Source organism: Hylobates moloch, unplaced genomic scaffold (genome assembly GCF_009828535.3).
Source record: "Hylobates moloch isolate HMO894 unplaced genomic scaffold, HMol_V3 SCAFFOLD_9, whole genome shotgun sequence".
Taxonomy (NCBI): domain Eukaryota; kingdom Metazoa; phylum Chordata; class Mammalia; order Primates; family Hylobatidae; genus Hylobates; species Hylobates moloch.
In genome coordinates, this window is record NW_026652284.1 from 30501773 (window position 1) to 30520542 (window position 18770).

An 18770-nucleotide genomic window follows, 5' to 3' on the forward strand; every position below is an offset into this window, starting at 1 on the left:
TGGTATTTGTAGTTGAAGAGTTCTTTCGGGCAGGGGGTTATTTTTGGTGCTGGGAATAAAGAGGCAAGCATGTTGACCTTTTTGCTGCTGCCTTCGGCTTTGAATGCCTGTCTCTGGTGGAGCAGACAGATTCAAATCTAGTCGCGCACACGTGCCAGCGCACACCAGTGTGCACACACATTTCTACACACGTAGTTTACCCCCACCCTCTTTTTTCCTTTTATAAAAAATTGGGACAGGGAATACATTGTGTGTCTGTGAAAAAGTTTCCTTTGTTCTTTTGGGCATTTTCTATTTTCAGTAATGGAGTAGGAGTACGAAAAGGCTGCAGTTAGTTCACTCGAATAAAAGACACTGCCTCTGAGTCAAAGCTGCCAGGTTGATAATTATTAACATATAAAAGCAAACGCAATGTTTAAGGCAAAAGGGGCGGGGCGGGGGCAGGTCCGCGGCAGACAATGAGGGAGAGTCTCCGCCGACCGCCTGCTGCTTATTGTTCCGGGACTAGAGACTGCAGCCGGCTGCTGCCTAGTCCTCCGGGGCTGCGCTCCTGGCTCGCTCCTCCGTCCCTCTAGGGACCGTTCGGGGTCACCTAACGCTGGTCCCCGGGGTGCTGGGACGCTAGCCCCAAGCCGCAGCCGCTCTTCGCTGACCGCCCTCTTTCTGCCTTGCAGGTCGGCAGCTTCACTCCCGAGGGTGCCGCGAGCCCAGGCGGCGAGGACCCGGTACCCCAGGCGCAGCGAGGTGGGATGCTGTGCGGACAGCAGCGCTAAGTGCCCCCCATTCCCGGCGCGGGGTGCACTAGCTCCTGGCCGCGGGCCGAGCGGCGGCGGCGGCGGCGGCGGCGGAGGGGATGAGCCCGGGACGCGCGAGGCGCCTGCCTCAAGCTACCGCCCGGAGAGGGACGCCGAGTAGGGCTCATCGCAGGACCGCGCGGACCCCTGCCCCCAGTGGCACGCGGCTGCGGAGCCTTGAAGCCGCGTCTGTGATCAGGATGCACTGGGCGCCTCGCAGCTGGTGAGGATGCCCTGCCGCGCGGCCCTGCGCCCCCAGCCCCAGTCCCAGGTGGGCAAGACTGAGTGGGCCCGGCTTCGGCCCCTCGTGCCGGTGGATGAAACGTGCCGGCGTGCTTGGGTGCCATCAGCTATCAAATCGGAATTCTAAGCGCCATGGACGAAGGCACTGGACTGCAGCCCGGGGCGGGAGAGCAGCTGGAGGCGCCGGCCACGGCAGAAGCTGCCCAAGAGAGGTGCGAGCCGGAGACCTTCAGGTCTAAGAGTTTACCGGTGCTCAGCAGCGCCTCCTGCCGGCCGAGCCTCAGTCCCGCCAGTGGAGACGCCAAGCCGGCCTTTGGCTGTGCGGATTCTTCGGGCCGCCAGGAGTTGAAGCAAGGCCCGAACCCGTTGGCCCCCAGTCCCTCTGCCCCGTCCGCTTCGGCGGGGCTCGGGGACTGTAACCACAGGGTGGACCTCAGCAAAACCTTCTCTGTGTCCTCCGCCCTGGCCACGCTCCAGGAGCGAAGGTGCCTCTACGTGATCCTCACGGATTCCCGTTGCTTCCTGGTGTGCATGTGCCTTCTGACCTTCATCCAGGCGTTGATGGTCTCCGGGTATCTGAGCAGCGTAATCACCACCATCGAAAGGCGCTACAGTCTGAAGAGTTCCGAGTCGGGGCTGCTGGTCAGCTGCTTTGACATCGGGAACCTGGTGGTGGTGGTGTTCGTCAGCTACTTCGGCGGCCGGGGTCGGCGGCCCCTGTGGCTGGCCGTGGGTGGACTCCTCATCGCCGTCGGGGCAGCCCTGTTCGCCTTACCTCACTTCATCTCGCCCCCCTACCAGGTTCAAGAGCTGAACGCCTCGGCCCCCAACGACGGCCTGTGTCAGGGCGGCAACTCCACCGCCACTCTGGAGCCTCCGGCCTGTCCGAAGGACTCGGGAGGAAATAATCACTGGGTCTACGTGGCTTTATTCATTTGCGCACAGATTCTCATTGGAATGGGCTCCACACCTATTTATACCCTGGGACCAACCTACTTAGATGACAATGTCAAGAAGGAAAACTCCTCCTTGTACCTGGGTAAGACTTTCCTGTTCTCTCAGATACGTTTCACTCACACTGAAACTTACTTTCCTTACAAAAATCAAAAGGAAACATGTTCTTTCACGTTTTCATGTATATTATAGATGAAAGTTCACTTTATTTTACGTTTTAGCTTTGCTGTGGTGTGTTTTCAGTTTGGGAGAGAATCAATTAGTTGAAAGTTCTTGAGACTAATTTTCAGACTCATACTTCATGTTTGTCTTTTCCCAAGTAACATAAACTTTAAACTGTGGGGTGATGCTTCTCTCTGTTGCTACCTACCTATGGAAAAGTTCCAATTTGTCAAGTTTATATTCTAATATACTTGTTGAGGAAGGAATAGCAGTACCTCGTGTGTAAAGTTTTGATGATTTTCTGCTTCTATCTGCTGCTGTTTCTGATTTCTGTCCAGAGCAGCAGGGATGGTGGCGTGGCCAGACTACATACATCATGCTTTATTGCCTTCATACCTGTGTTTCTTTCTTTCTTTCTTTCTTTTTTTTTTTTAAGACGGAGTCTTGCTCTGTTACCGAGGCTGGAGTGCAATGGCATGATCTCAGCTCACTGCAACCTCTGCCTCCTGGGTTTAAGTGATTCTCCTGCCTCAGCCCCCGAGTGGCTGGGATCACAGGTACCCATCATGCCTGGCTAATTTTTGTAGAGATGGGGTTTCACCATATTTGTCAGGCTGGTCTTGAACTCTTGACCTCAGGTTATCCACCTTCCTTGGTCTCCCAAAGTGCTGGGATTCATACCTGTTTTTCTTATACGTCACCTGCACCATTATCTAAAAACAACAACAAAAATTTGAATAATGTCAAATGACTGGCTTATCTTTATGAAGATGCAACACTACAGGTTATAAGGTTTATCCAAAGCTATTTTTATTGCTGTCAAAAACCCTCAATTGTATGAACTTGGGAGAAGAATCCATTCCTATTTTTCTGAAAAGCCGTGTCTGTGGGATTTGGTGTGTTGACTTGCATAAGTCAGCATCAGTGGACAGGGGTGCTTGAGTTAAGTACAGGGGCTCATGTGAGGCCAGGCAGCAGTTGCAGAGGGTATGAAAATTTACATCCCAGAAATTCGAGGTTGTCAGCACCTCCCTGTAGTAGTTGGTTCTTAAAAACTGAACTTCTAAGGGATGGATTTGAACCCATAAGAAGGATCAATGGCTGTCATACCAGATGAGATTTTTGTTTTTCTATTTCTCTACTGGAGTGCAGCCTAAACAAGCTAAAGGATTTTACTTTACTGAAAAAACTGAAATGGAAGCTGGGTGTGGTGGTGTGTGCCTGTAGTCCCAGCTACTCTGGAGGCTGAGGCAGGAGGATTGTTTGAACCCAGGGGCTTGAGACCAGCCTGGGAAACATAGTGAGACCCCATCTCTTAAAAAAATTAAAATGATAAATAAGCAAATACTAGCGATATTTAGCAATTTGATTTGGGAAGAGTAAGATTTTCAAAGGACAGTGTAAATGATATCCAGTATAAGAGGGCTATGCTTTGTCCTCGGTATAGTTACTGTCCCCAAAAGCTGTTATAGAGAGGTGTTTGAGTCCTCAGTAATCCCCACTAACTGGTTCAATGGGTCAGAAAAAGAGTTTTATAACTTATTTTTATTACTACATGCAAGAGAAAGAAATTTCCTTTCTGGGTAGAGAAGAATAGCTTGCTTATTATCTTGCCTCTATGTTTTCTAACATTTATTAAGACAAAATTTTAAACATACAGAAAAGTTGAAACGGTAGTATAATAAGCACCAGTATACCCACCACGTAGACCCAATGATTGTTTATTTTGTCATGCTTGCTTTGTCAACCTGTGTGTGAGTGTATGTATGGATAGAAATATATTTTGGGAGATGGGAGGCTAAGCCCTCTAAAAGTAACTGCAGACACTGCTAGGGCATCTTCTAAAAATGAGGGTATTCTTTTACATAACTGAAGGAACATCAACATCCTAAGAAAGTTCATAATAATTCCCTAATATCATTAAATATTCAGGCCATATTCAAATTTCGTCAATTGTCCTCTGAAAGTCTTTTATATTGATTGATTGATTGAGACAGGGTCTTTCTTTCACCCAGGCTGGAGTGCAGTGGCACAATCCCAGCTCACTGCAACTTCTGCCTCCCAGACTCAAGCAATCCTCCCACCTCAGCCCCTCAAGTAGCTGGGACTAGAGACCTGTGCCACCATGCCCAGCTAATTTTTTGTGGAGATAGGGTTTCGTCATGTTTCCCAGGCTAATAATAATTTTTTAAATGAGGAACTAATCCAGATTCATTCCTGCGTTGCATTTGGCTGTTAGCCACTTTCACCCTCTATAATCCAGAACTGTGCCTCAACTTGTTTCTTTTTCCATGGTGTAGATTTTGGAAGGGGCAAGGCTAATGTTCCACATTCTAGATGTATCTGATCATCTCCTCATGGTGTGACTTACCTTGTTCCTCCATTCCCTATGTTTCTTGTATACTGGAAGATCAGTCTAGAGGCTTGATTAAATTCAGACAAAACGTTTTTGGTCTGACTATGTCAGAGGCAATGCTGGGTGTTTTATATTACATGCACCTTGCTGTTCATGAGTGACGTTAAGTTTAATCATTTGGTTGAGTGAGTGATTGGTGGGTCTTTCCATTGTAAAGATACATTTCTCACTTTGAAAATAATAATCAATCTGTAGAGTGATGCCTGGACTCTGTGTAAATATCCCAGTTGTTTTTCATATTCTTGCTGATCTTTGCCTCTATTTACTTTGAAAACTTGGATCTCCCTTTCATCCCACTTTTGGTAGCATCAATGCAGACTTGCTTTGTCAAAATTACAGGCGGAACCCTACCTAAAAGGGAGAACATCCACTAACAACAGCTCTGAGATTTAACTTTTCTGGTAGTGGTTGCCCATCAAGAAGAAAAATAGCAAGTGCATATGAAGTGCATATTCTGTGCTAGGTACTCTGCTAGTTTTGGGAAGACCAGAAGTGAGACACAGCCCCAGCATTTGAGGTATTTTTAGTGTAAAGCAATACTGCCAATGCAAGGTAGGGGTGTAAAGTGACATGTGCAAGGGAAGGAAAGGAATAGAAACGGTATTCACTTTCTTTCCTCCTTCTTTTCTTTTCTTTTTTTTGTTTTCGAGACGAGTCTGGCTCTGTCGCCCAGGCTGGAGTGCAGTGGAGCAGTCTTGGCTCAAGGCAAGCTCCGCCTCCCGGGTTCACGCCATTCTCCTGCCTCAGCCTCCCGAGTAGCTGGGACTACAGGCGCCGCCACCACGCCCGGCTAATTTTTTGTACTTTTAGTAAAGACGGGGTTTCACCGTGTTAGCCAGGATGGTCTTGATCTCCTGACCTCGTGATCCACCCGCCTCGGCCTCCCAAAGTGCTGGGATTACAGGCGTGAGCCACTGCACCCGGCCCTTCTTTTCTTTTTTAAAGATACTGATTAAATTGCTTTTTTTAAAAAAAATAATAATAATAATGAATGCATTACGACACATTCTTTAAGAAACCTAGGAGAATTCTGCTTTCTGTTAAATGGATCTCTGTAGGAGCTACAGTAGTTTGAGTATCAGAAATCATACATATATTATTTCACTTAATGTTCTGAATGACCTTACGAGATGGAGATTATTTTCCCTATGTTACAGATGAGGAAACAGTCTCAGAGAGTTTAAGTGACTTACTAAGGGCCTTAACCCCATGCCTTTCTGACCCCAGGGCCCTTGAGCTTCCTTCTACAGTGCATGGCTCTTTGGCAAGAAGCCCTGAGAACCAACTGAAACCGAAGGATGTGCCACATTCAGCAGAGTTTTCCAACAGCACAGAAGAATGCAGAATGCGGAATTGCCTTAAAGTCCTTAAAACATGATCAAAATAAGATTATTCTCTAAACCTTTTAAAGTAGGTTTGATAGACGACCTCTGTACGAATTAGAGACTATTGTTTCCTTAGAACGTGAGCAGTATTGACCGATTATGATGTGAGACATTTCCCAGTAAATAACAGGTTAAAATATCTTTCTTATTTTTCACAAAGCTGTTCTATTGCATTACAGTTTTTACCACCCACCCCTTTCTTAATCTTTCTGTCCGTTTTTCTAACTTCTCTTTATAACCTCAGAGGAAAGAAAAAAATCAGGCAGTAGGTTAGTAATTACGAGCAGAAACAAATATCTGCAGCAACGTAAAAAGCATTGAAATGGAATGTAATTGTATATCTTAATCTTTTGAAAGTTCTATGTTAACATTCTGGCAGCTTTAACTGTAGAAGAGATGTGCTCGCAGATGAGACACAGCGGCATTTATAGCCACTAAATGCCTTAACTTTTGCAAGGAAAGAGGCTTAGTATTGACTAGGAGCATAGAGAAAGCTTTGTAGGTATTAATAAGAAGCAAGGTTAGCAACTAGACCATAATTTGTAATTATATCTTACATATAAGGAGAGAGAGAAAATGTGATCCTTTGGGGGCAAGACATTTGTAATTCAACAGGGAAAAGAGTAAGAATGCCGAACCAGGTAGGAAAAGGAAGAAAAGGATGCATTTCTAGAATACAGAGCCACAACTCTGATTGGGTGATATTCAGGATCAATAATGATTGGCATGGTTCAGACATCAGTTAAGCAGGGTGGGTGCTGGCTCTTCCACCTCCCTAGTGTGTCCCATTAACTGCCAGCCCTGACTTCACATGACAGAGAAGGGCTAGAATTGGCCCCATGCCTTAGAAAGAACACCGCAAAAGAGGCAGAAAAATTGTATTTTAGTTTCACTCTACCAACAACTGGTCATGGGGCTTCAGACAAACCCCTTGGCTTCTCCCAGCCTCTGTTTCCGCCTGGGGATTACTACATTTGTTTCTCTTGCTGTAACATTTTCAAGACCAGGTGGGATTCCGTGTGTGCCAGCGTTCTGCAAACTATAAGGGACGGTGCTCTGTTCTGTCAAAGTAGAGTTCAAACTTATCCTAGGGTGTGGCCAGAGACGGGAGTGAGAGATAGTTTGCTCTTTCCAAGTATGAAAACCCTTAAATGTATCTTTTCTAAAATTGGAAAAAAGAAAAGAAACATTGCATGGGAAATTGAAACATTGTGTAGGAGAGCACTCCTGGGAAACATTAAACGGGAACATTTTGATCAGTGTTTTAGTAATGTTGTAAACTCTTTAATTAAATTTTCTAAGGACTCAAGGTTTTATCATGAGAACTTTCTGCAGGCCAACATTTGATGATCATCTTTCTTTAATGTATGAACATTTAAGTAATGCATATTTGCACCTAGTATAACACAGTAAAAGCTCCTTTGAAGTTTGAGGGGCTTGTGGTGTGCCATTTCACCACTGTGGGTCTACATTTGTCCACATGGACTGTGGCAGGATGTATGGTGAACAAGGACAGGTCTCAGGACGTACTTGGAAGTAATTATTATTGCTTTTATTTTTATTTTTTATTTTCTATTTTATTTTATTTTGAGACAGAGTCTTGCTCTGTTCCCCCAGGCTGGAGTGCAGTAGCACTATCTTGCCTCACTGCAACCTCTGCTTCCCTGGTCCAAGTGATTCTCCTGCCTCAGCCTCCCGAGTAGCTGGGATTACAGGTGACTGCCACCACGCCCGGCTAAGTTTTGTATTTTTAGTAGAGACAGGTTTTGCCATGTTGCCCAGGCTGGTCTCTAGCTCCTGACCACAGTTGACCCACCCACCTTTGCTTCCCAAAATGATGGGATTATAGGCATGAGCCACCATGCCTGGCCATATTGTTTTTCTTTTCTTTTCTTTTCTTTTTTTTTTGAGACAAAGTCTCACTCTGTTGCCCAGGCTGGAGTGCAGTGGTGTAATTATGGCTCACTACAGCCTCAAGTTCCCTGGGCTCAGGTGTTCCTCCCACCTCAGCCTCCGTGAGTAGGTGGGACTACAAGTGTGCACCACCATGCGTGGCTAATTTTTGTATTTTTGTAAATATGGGGTTTTGCTATGTTGCCCAGGCTGGTCTTGAACTCCTAGCCTCAAGTGATCTGCCCTCCTCAGCCTCCCAAAGTGCTGGGATTACAGGCGTGAGCCACTGCGCCTGGTCTATTCTGGCCTACTTTCTTCTTCTTCTTCTTCTTTTCTTCTTCTTCTTCTCCCTCTCCTTCTCATCCTCCTCCTCCTCCTCCTCCTCCTCCTCCTCCTCCTTCTTCCTCTTCTTCATCCTTTTCCTGTTCTTCTTCATTTTGCAAATTTTATTTTATTTTTTGAGATGGAGTCTCGCTCTGTCACCCAGGCTGGAGTACAGTGGGCTGATCTGAGCTCACTGCAACCTCCACCTCCCAGGTTCAAGCCATTCTCCTGCCTCAGCTTCCCGAGTAGCTGGGATTACAGGGGTGCGCCACTATGCCCAGCTAATTTTTGTTTTAACATTTCTTTAGTCTTCTAAAAGTAGAGTAAGCTTCAAATTAGTTGAGTTGTATTTCTTCAAGATTTTATAGTAATATAAACATTATATATGTATATATAGACGTATATGCACATATAGACATATATACACACATATGTGTGTAGATAGACATATACACACATATACACACATGTATGTGTATATAGACATATACACACATGTATGTGTATATAGACATATATACACGTATGTGTATATGTGTACATATGTCTGTATACACATATAGATGTATATGTTTATATACATCTATATGTGTATATATGTCTATATACACATATATGATTTTAATATATGTATAGATATATTTTGCTCTTTTTAATTTTTTTCTCTGAATATGAGAAATATTATATGGAAAAATCTTTTTTAAACTTTATTATTTTTTTAAATACTTTTTTTGTAGAAATGGTCTCGTTATGTTGCCCAGGCTGGTCTAGAACTCCTGACCACAGCAATCCTCTTCCCTGAGCCTCCTAAAGTGATGGGATTACAAGTGTGAGCCACTGTGACCAGCCTATGGAACAATCTTGATCAGTATTTCTGCAATGTTATATAGAGCAATCTACAGATCAATATCTATACAATTTTATTTATAGTGATATATACAATGAAAGATACATATATGTATCTTTCAGTTCAGTGTTCTCTGGAACCATATAACCATGTGTACCAGTGGTTTGACAAGTTAGGGGTTTCCTTGTCTTGAGTTATAAGCCAGCTGGGGTGGGCAGTCAGGGGCTGGTACAGCCTTGAGTGCTGCCAGGTCCCTCCTCTCTTCCTCCTGGGCTGTTCTTAGCGACGACTGCTGTGTCTCAGTTATCACACACCTGTTCCTACAGAAGAAGGGAAAAGTGGAGGAGGCAGTACCTGTTTCCTCTAGAGGATTTCCTATTGGCCAAACGGAGTCACCTGGCCTATTCCAATTAACGTGATTTTGAGAAGGCAGATTTTAGATTTTCCAGGCTATATGGGAGAGGAAGACAGGTGAGAGGAGGGTGGAGTGAGGGCTGAATGAATCCCGTCATATCGACCACACCAGTCATGTTCACACGGTTGCCCTAGTAGGCAGAAAATTCAGAACTGTTTTGTTTTGTTTTGTTTTGTTTTGTTTTTGAGATGGAGTCTTGCTCTGCCACCCAGGCTGGAGTTCAGTAGCTCAATCTTGGCTCACTGCAACCTCCACCTCCCGGGTTCAAGTGATTCTCCTGTCTCAGTCTCTCTGAGTATCTGGGACTACAAGTGCCTGCCACCATGCCTGGCTAATTTTTGTATTTGTAGTAGAGACGGGGTTTCGCCATGTTGGCCAGGCTGGTCTCGAACACCTGATCTCGGGTGATCTGCCCACCTCGGCCTCCCAAAGTGCTAGGATTTGGGAGGTCCACTGTGCCTGGCCCAGAACTGTTTTTTTCTGACCAGTGTTAGCAACTATCCTAAGCATCCTGTAGCATTAGTTTTTCTGATTCTTTTTGTTGGGATTTTAAAGAGGCTCAGTAAGTAGCACCTCTTTCCCCCACTTGAGTTCTGAGTTAATTGAGAAATATGGCAAAGGGAGCACATGGAGGCCAAAATATCACTTTTAAAAACTGATAGAAGTGAGGTTGCAGAATGTAGCTCATATCTTGGTGCAAATGGATTTTTAATAAAAGCAGAAATAAATAGGCTTGCCCATCTAGCCATGGGCAATGCTGGACCCAAGCAGTGTGGCTGTCTGGGGTCTCCCATGTGGAGTAGGGGGTAGTGGTGGTGTCTCGGTGGTACTTACGCCAGGAATGAGCAGGACTAAAGTTTCACTCCCTGCATGCATACTTACTCCCAAGAGGCAAAAAAGAGGAGCTGTGCTGAGCATGCCCAGTTTATTCCAAATTCATCAGTCACATTAATCCCCTTCTCCCTTCCTGAGGAGGAGCAGCGGAGGCAGAGAGAAGGTAAGAAAGGAGACATTGAGAGTGGGAATACACATTGCCTCCTAAGACTTGTAACCCATTTTAAAATGCTGCTTTAATTTTACTTGTCTTGTTTACAATGTGTTTACCTTTGTAAACCACAAAAAATCCTTTTTGGAAGCAGCGTCTGTGCAAATCATGAATAAATAAAAAATAATCTCCACTGAAAACTAATATAAGGCTGAATGATGATTGAGGGATTTGAGGGGATGATTCCAGGACACACAGAAGATCACCTTGAACGATGTGGTGCCATGAGTGGAAGACCACAGAGCATCAGCTTCCTGTCAGGATGCTCATGAGTTTTGTGTGTGTTTGAGACAGTTAATTTGTGCCACAGATATGTCTTCTGTACAACAGCAATGACTGAATTTTGATCAGCTGTGTGGTGGTCATTTTTGGCCTCCAAGACAAATTCATCTACCGTGCTGGGAAACAAACCCATTTCAGGGTCTAACTGCAAAACAAAGAGTTTTAGTGCCTCACTGTGGAAAAGACAGTGGGTGCACATTGAGTTATTCAGCCCACCCACAAATAACAGAGAGCAGCCTTTTTAGTAGCATTTATGGTAGAGTTTTCAAATAGGGTTTTATTGATCTCTCCTCTCACATTGCTATGAATTCTGTTATCTACGTGGTCTGAAACAGTCCTTCTGAAACCTGAATGTGTGTGAGACTCTCAAGGGATCTTGTCAAGATGCAGATTCTGTTTCTATAAACCTGGCTTTGACCTGAAAGTTTGTGTTTCTAATATGCTCCCAGGGGAGTCCATTGCTGCTAATCCAAGGGCCACATTTTGAGCAGCAAGGATTGAAAGACCAGAGATATTTGGCCCCTTTCAGTGGCAAGAAGTCTCTCTCTCTGGGTTTGGGGTTGGAGACACTGTTGGTAAAATCAGGGGCTAATTGCAGTTCTACTTCATCAGGAAAAATATCTTACTGCATTTGTGAAAGTAGATGTCAGTTTTGGGTATTTCATAAACTGTGGCTACTTCTTAGAATTTCACAGTTGGGTCATATGATCACTAATAAGTTCAGTGAGAGAAACGACCTGAGATGAATGGTATCCATTTTGATATTCACCAAAAGAAGTGCCACTTTCTGTCTTCTGACTCAGAAGGCTCTGTGCAGTTGAGTTTCTCCCTTTTGGTAGAACTCTTGATGTCAGAGGTGAGTCTGCAAGCCCTGTAACCCTAGGTGAGCTCACCTTCTAAGGCCCCTTGGTGGGGGAAAAGCAAACAAATCTACACATTTGGCTCTGCTTTTTTCTTTAAAGACAATCTAGAAATGTTAGCAGTGAATTGGGAGTTTGGTGACAGACAAATGTAAGATCTATATTGAAAATGGTTTTGGAGAATAAGGATTAGAAATTTTTCCATTGCAAAGACTTGATCATACAGAGAAGGGGGCATACTGGCCTGGTTGGCTGAGGTTCTCTCCAGGGGTACTATTCAAGCCAAGATGTTTCCTAGAAATCATCTCATTTAACTTCATTTGTGAAAATGATAATTTGGCAGGCAAGGAAGCCCAGATTCCAAAGGATGAAAGGATTTGGGCAAGAGAAAACAGTATGGTAGTTCCTCAAAAAATTAAAAATAGAGTTATCATATGGTCCAACAATCCCAGTTCTGGTATAGATCCAAAATAATTGAAAGCAGAGTCTTGAAGAAATATTTACACACCAGTGTTCATAGCAGCATATTCACAATAGCCAAGAGGCAGAAGCAAGCCAAGTGTTCATCAGCAGAAGGATAGATAATCAATATGTGATCTATATATCTATATAATATTATTCAGCCTTAAAAAGGAAGGAAAGTCTGACACACAACATGAATTAGCCTTGAGGATATTATGCTAAGTGAAAATAAGCTATTGGCAAAAAGACAAATACTTTATAGTTCCACTTATATGAGAGTCAAATTCACAGAAAGAAAAAGTAGAATAGTTGTTGCCAGGGGCCAAGGGGAGGGGAAAATTGGGAGGGGGTTGTTCTTTAATGGATTTAGAGCTTTATTAATACTTTAGCAAAAGTTCTGAGAGATCTATTGCACGATGATGTGAATATACTTAACACTACTGTATACATTTACACATGATTAAGATGATTTTAAAAATTAAGAGATCTGTCCAGGTTATACAGTCAAATTGCCTTGAGTCTGAACGGATATATGGACTATAAATCCATCTGAATTAAAAAAATAATTACGATACAAATGGAAATTCTAAAAAGTTCAAGTCCTTGAATGGTAAAGTCACTTCTCCCAGCCTATGCACCATTCTAGCACATGTTAAGTAATGTGAGTCTGTACTTCAGTTATGAGAATTGTTTTCTTAGGTGTGTGGGAATTTCAAGTCATTTCTTTTCGGCATAATTTTAAAAAGAAGAAATAGGGACTTGGGAAGAGAAAAATAAAGGGAAAGTGGATTTTAGAGTAGGCATGTTAAGATCAAAGCCTTCAGGGAGAGAAATGAAGGTGAAGAAACATACCTGTGGACTTGAGTTGTTCTACTGTGTGTTTCTGGGGAAAGAGATTGGAATACTTGGAGGTAGAGACTATGGGTTCATGTCCATGTGTTCTGCTGTGTTGGGTGCTCCTGCAGTAGCCAGTGCTTGCACCCTGTTTCCTGTGTTTTCAGTTTCCTTTTGCTGGAGAAAAAGAGATGGTGGTCCCACACCTGCCCGATCCCCCTCTTCAACTACCATTGGCAATTTTACAATACTCAGGTGTTGCACGTTCTTCACTTCAGTTCCTATGGAAAACTTTGTAAGTTTCAAGTCATTCTAAAACAGTGGTTTTCAATCAGGGATGATTTTGGCTCTCTGGGGACATTTGGCAATGTCTAGAGTAATTTTTATTGTCCCAACTTGGAGAGGGTCTATGGTATTTCATCGTGTTTAGGCCAGGGATGTTGCTAAACATCCTACGATGTCCAGAAGAGCCCCCAGTATCCAATAATTATCCAATAAAGCATTGCCAGTAGTGATGCTCTAAACTTTTTTTCATCTTAAACTTTCAAGTTGCTCAATATCTTGAGTTCCTTATATCTTGGAACTAGAAGTCAAAAATCTCTAGATCATAGAATCAGAGAAGTATTGAATATATGGATGGAGGAGACTTAGGAAAAAGATCTTCGTAAGTAAGAAAGTCTTCTAACAAGCAAGGGATAGGAAGTAGAAATTAACCGTGTGTTACTCATTGTTACACTGTTGCTCAGTAGATGCTGTAGTATCTATACTATACTGTGCTGTTAATAGTTTAGAGAAGATACTATGGTGTGCTCCAGTGGATTATTTTTAGTGGGTGCAAAAATATTAGGGCTTTCATGGTTTCTTTAGTTAATTTAGTTCCCATCAGCTTAAAAAAATTTAACCATGGGAATTTCCTGGACCATATTATTGGAGTTGAGAATACTGTAATCCTTGAAGAGGGAATGATGTAAGAGTGTGTGTGTGTGTGTGTGTCTGTGTGTGTGTGTTGATATCTTACCTCTGTTTTAGTTGTGGTGACTTTAGGAAAATAAAACATCAAGACAAGGAATTGTGGAAAATTAGAAAGCAGTTAATCAGCATTCTAAAGCAGAGCTCATCAGTGAAGTAATTGGACATCAAGAGGAGCTATAGGATAGATTTAATGAGGAGTTATAAGACCTAGAGTTTTTCTTAAAAACAAATGAGAGCTTAACTAAAACAAACAAACGAACAAAAAAACCCAACAACTGTGATATGGTTTCATAGGTGGAGGTCTAACAAGGACTATTTTTACAGCAAATATTTTTGAGTGTTTAAAATATGCCAGGCATTGTACTAAACGCTTTACTTAATTTTTAAAATTGTAATTTGATAATTTATAGCAGCATAAATTTATGGGTACAAAGTGATGTTATGATTTATGAATACAATGCAGAATAATTAACTCAGGCTAATGAACATATCTATCATTTCAAATACTTAGCCTTTTTATGGTGAAAACATTTGAAATTTACTTTTAACAATTATGAAATGTACCACACTCCATTAACTATATTCACCATACTGTGGAATAGAAATTAAAAACATTTCTCCTCCCTGAAATTTTGTACCCTTTTAATTATCATCTCCCCACTTCCCCCATCCCACAACCTCTGTAACCATCACTCTACTCTCTGCTTCTATGAGTTTGATTGTTTTAGATTTCACAAGTGAACATGATTTCATAAGTGAGAGTATGTGATATTTGTCTTTCTGTGCCTGGCTTATTTCACTTAGCATAATGTTCTCTAACACCATCCATATTGTCGAAAATGACAGAAGTTCCTTCTTTTTTTAAGGTGGAATAGTTTTCTATATCCATTCATTTATTGATGGACACAGGCTAATTCCATAACTTGGTTATTGTGAATAGTGCTGCAGTGAACATGGGAATGCAAATATCTCCTTGACAAAGTGATTTCAAATCTTTGGTAAGTCACTTTGGGTATTTTGGCAAACACCCTGCAGTGGGATTGCTGGATCATATGGTAATTCTATTTTTAGTTTTTTGAGAAACCTCCATACAGCTTTCCATAATGGTTGTACTAATTTACATTCCATTAGCAGTGTACAAGTTTTCCCCTTTCTCCACGTCCTCATCAAAACTTGATGATAATAGCCATTCTGACAGGTGTGAGTTGACATCTCATTGTGGTTTTAATTTGCATTTCCCTAATTCTTTGCAATATTAAGTATTCTTTTCATGTCTGGCGGTCATTTGTATGTGTTCTTTTGAGAAATGTCTATTCAAGTCCCTTGCCAATTTTTTAATTGAATTTTTTGTTTTCTTGCTATTGAGGTATTTGAACTTGTCTATTTTGAATGTATGGCTTGCAGATGTTTTCTCGCGATCTGTGGGCTGTCTGTGCACACTGTTAATTGTTTCCTTTGCTGTGCAGAAGCTTTTTATTTTGATGTAATCCCATTTGTCTATTTTTACTTTTGTTGCCTGCACTTTTGGGGTCATATTCAAAACATTATTGCTAAGATCAATGTCATGTAGTTTTTCCTCTATTTTTTTTCTTGTAGTTTGTTACAGTTTCTGGTCTAAATACTTTATTATTTTGTTTTATCCTCAGAACAACTATACAGTAGCTATCCTATTTCCCACATTTTATAGACGAGGAAATTGAAATTAAATAATATGCTGAAGGTCATCTAAAAAGTGACAAAACCACAATTCAGGTCTTCCTCCAAAGCCGAGGATCTAACCACTGGCATTATGAAGAGGGGAGGGAAAAGTCCATAAACTTCTGGTATGACTTTGGCTGAGTTTTTTTTTATTTTAACAAAGGGGTAAGGCTAGTGGTTTCTTAGATTCCTGTCGCCTCTTAAGTGTTCTAGTACTTTGGTTCTGTGCTTTGTTCAGTCTGACTTGATGTGGTCTTTTTCTGCAACTTGGGACTCAGGTCTCCAGAGGAGTCCTTCAGCCATTAGAAGCCCATCCCTTGAGCATGTTCTCCACCTCCCGGCAGCTTGAGAGATGTTGTCATAGGACGGCTGTCCCTGGGCAGTCAGGTAGTCCTTTTGCTCCTTTTTCCCGGCAGCTGTGTATTTATTACCTTATGGCAAATTCAGAGTCTACTTCCCCTCTAGGGAGTTATGACTGCTCGTTAAACTGTCACCCTGCAAAAACGCTAATCCTTGTTCCCTAATATAGCTTAGAAAGACAGGGGCAGGTTACCCCTGCTTAAAAATAAAGAGCATATTTATGTAATTAATATTCTTAGCAGAATGAAATTATATAATTTGCAAGTGTCTGAAATGGAATGGTACAGTTCCTGGCATTCTAGCATGTGGGAATTCTTAGCAATAATACTTTAATGAGTCTTGGTTTTGTCAGGTGTTTTCCTAATTTTTTCACTTTAAATTCTTACAAAGGTCATAGAAGTTTTAAGATACTTTTTTTTTTTTTTAATAAAGAGAACTGAGAAATTTAAGTGAATAAGACTGCATAGAGTAAGTCCCTGATCTTAGACTTTCTGGCTGCAAATCAATTTCTGATCAATGTATAATGACGGACCAACAATCTTCATTTGCAGAATGTCTTTACATTTTTTTTGGGAAAGATATTTGCCAGTATTTTGTCTAGAAATTTGCTTATGTCTCTGGTGTTTTATTTCAGCTGGAAAGGGAATGTGTCCTGATTTGAACGGCATTTTAATGGCTTTCCCTTAGGTGGAGGACAGCAGCAACTTTTAACAAGATGAAAAATCTTCATAGAGAAATCTGAAAAATTACCTATGAGAAAGACTTACTTAAAGATATACATAAATCTAACAAAATGGTTCCAAAATTTGGTTTTGCTGCTAAGATGTCTCCAGTTATTTTGTTATTGTTAAACTCTCAAAAGAAATTAGTTTGAATTTCTTCACTTAGGATTGGTGGAGGGCAGTGGTAGTTAATGGAAGCCACGAAGAGCGATGGGTAGTGTCACTCCAAATTGCTGGCTTCAGTTTTTTGGTTGTGCAAAGTTCTTCTCTGTACACACTTTCTTTCCTTTTAGGTTCCAGAGCCATTGTTGTCAGGGAGAGGTCTGCAGGGCACTCACATGGATTCTGGTGGGGCACTTATTTATTTACTTATATGAGACTCATACTATACTTGGGAAATTATTAATTTAGGACATAAACCTTGCAGATCATCCAGTTTTGTAGAAATGGTAAATTATACGTAGAGGACTAATGTGCAATTTGTCACAAACTAGTCCACAATTACTGACATGACTTTGACCAGATCACGTAACCTTTCAGGACGTCAGTTCCTTTTCCGTACAATGTTTGACGCATGTCTTCTCAGATGGTTTCTAATCTATGCTGTGATTTTTTTGAAAGCTTGCTTAGGGTTAGGAACAGTGGGAGAGGGGAGTTGCTATACTGTATATATTGTATTTCTGAAACTAACGTTAAGAAGTAGCTCCTGATCCCCAAGGGCTTTAAAATCTAGTTTGAGGGTTTCTTTAACACCATTTATTCTGGATGATTTAAGGTGATCTGTGAGCTTCGTGACCTCCAGCAAGTCACTCGACATTTCTGGGTTTCAGTTTTCGCATTTGTAAATTGATAGAATCGAATGAGAGGGGCTGCAAAGGGTCTTCTCAAAACTATACTCTGGTTTCTTCTAAACCTACTGTGGCCTAGATCCAGATGCTAGCATACTCGAAGTAGTTGATTGTTAAGAGAGTGGCCCCTGGGGTCCAGCTGCCTGGGTTTGAATCCTCACTTTGTCCTGGCCAGTGGTGCAAACTGGGGCAGCTTCTGTGGCCTCTCTGTGCCCAGTCTTCCCTCTGTTAATGCAGGGATCATGTTGGCCAGTGCCCAGGATGCACTTAAAACACAGCCTGGCCTGGCACATGGTTAAACACTAAAAAATGCGGGCTGTCATTACTTTTAAAATTTAATTCTGTTCAGGAAGAGAGTCGTGTTAGCTTTCATTTTAGAGGGCAGGGTACAGCTCTTCTTGTGGCTTTTCTGAATGGATTGCCTGCCTCACACGATAAGCTTGCTCAGCGCGCCCATGTTGATGGCTCTTGCTTGGGTGCCGTGTATTTGGTTGACCCTGGGCCAAGAAGCACAAGAAATGTGGGCTTCGTTACACCAGAGTGTTCTTGGCTAGGCTGAGCCTCTCCATTAGGCATCCACCCCTTTCCCCATAGCGATGAATGGAATCTCTGCTTCCTTGTGTCTGGAGAGTCTGTTGAGAGCTCCCCTACGAAGCAAAGAGTGACACGGGAGAGAGAAGACGAAGCTTTCAGGTTATAAATGGCTTCCTCATGAGATGCTCTTGCTATGGGCTTCTGGTACTTACGCCAGGCGCTGTTGGTTATAGTCAAGTTTAATTGCTGAGGAGCGTAGGGAGGTAGCCTCGAACACACAAGCGCACGGGCTATCTTTGTGCTTTCTCTATCCAGTTCTGGACTTTACAATCTCTGATTATGTCTCCAAGCAGCAAGCTCTGGTTGTGTATGGGAGTGACTCTAGAGCCCTCTGTGGTTCCTGGAGTGGGTCTGGAACTTTCATGCATAGTCTGCCTGCTGAGACGTTGGCTCATGCAGTTTATTAGAAGTGGGAAGGTGGGATGGATTGAATAAGGATCAGAGAGCCAGTGCCCCGGAAATGCAGATATGGGCCTTTTTGCCTAACTTCTCTCATAGAGGCACAGAGTCTGTGTTCATGGGCGTGCATGCAAATGTCTGTGTGTACTGTGTGTGGGGATGTAGACAGAAACAAAAAACCAGCAGAAGATATGGCCACGAAGCATTTTCAGGGGTTGTTTCATAGTGTCTTCCAGAAATGTGACCCAATCTTGCTGCAGC

The 18770-nt window shown here is 42.6% G+C and overlaps 1 protein-coding gene across 3 annotated transcripts in view; it reads left to right on the top strand.

Moving 5' to 3' along the window:
* The window catches only part of SLCO5A1 (solute carrier organic anion transporter family member 5A1), a 160022-nt gene that overhangs the window by 1094 nt on the left and 140158 nt on the right, over positions 1-18770 (top strand). For 2 of the 3 annotated variants that reach the window (XM_032759602.2, XM_058444088.1), the window contains one exon: positions 675-2076. In XM_032759602.2, the coding sequence (XP_032615493.1) occupies positions 1170-2076 (907 nt within the window). In that variant the 5' untranslated portion in view covers positions 675-1169. Of the gene's footprint in view, positions 1-488; positions 2077-18770 lie in introns of those variants that run through there. The other variant, XM_032759603.2, reaches the window with a different exon arrangement.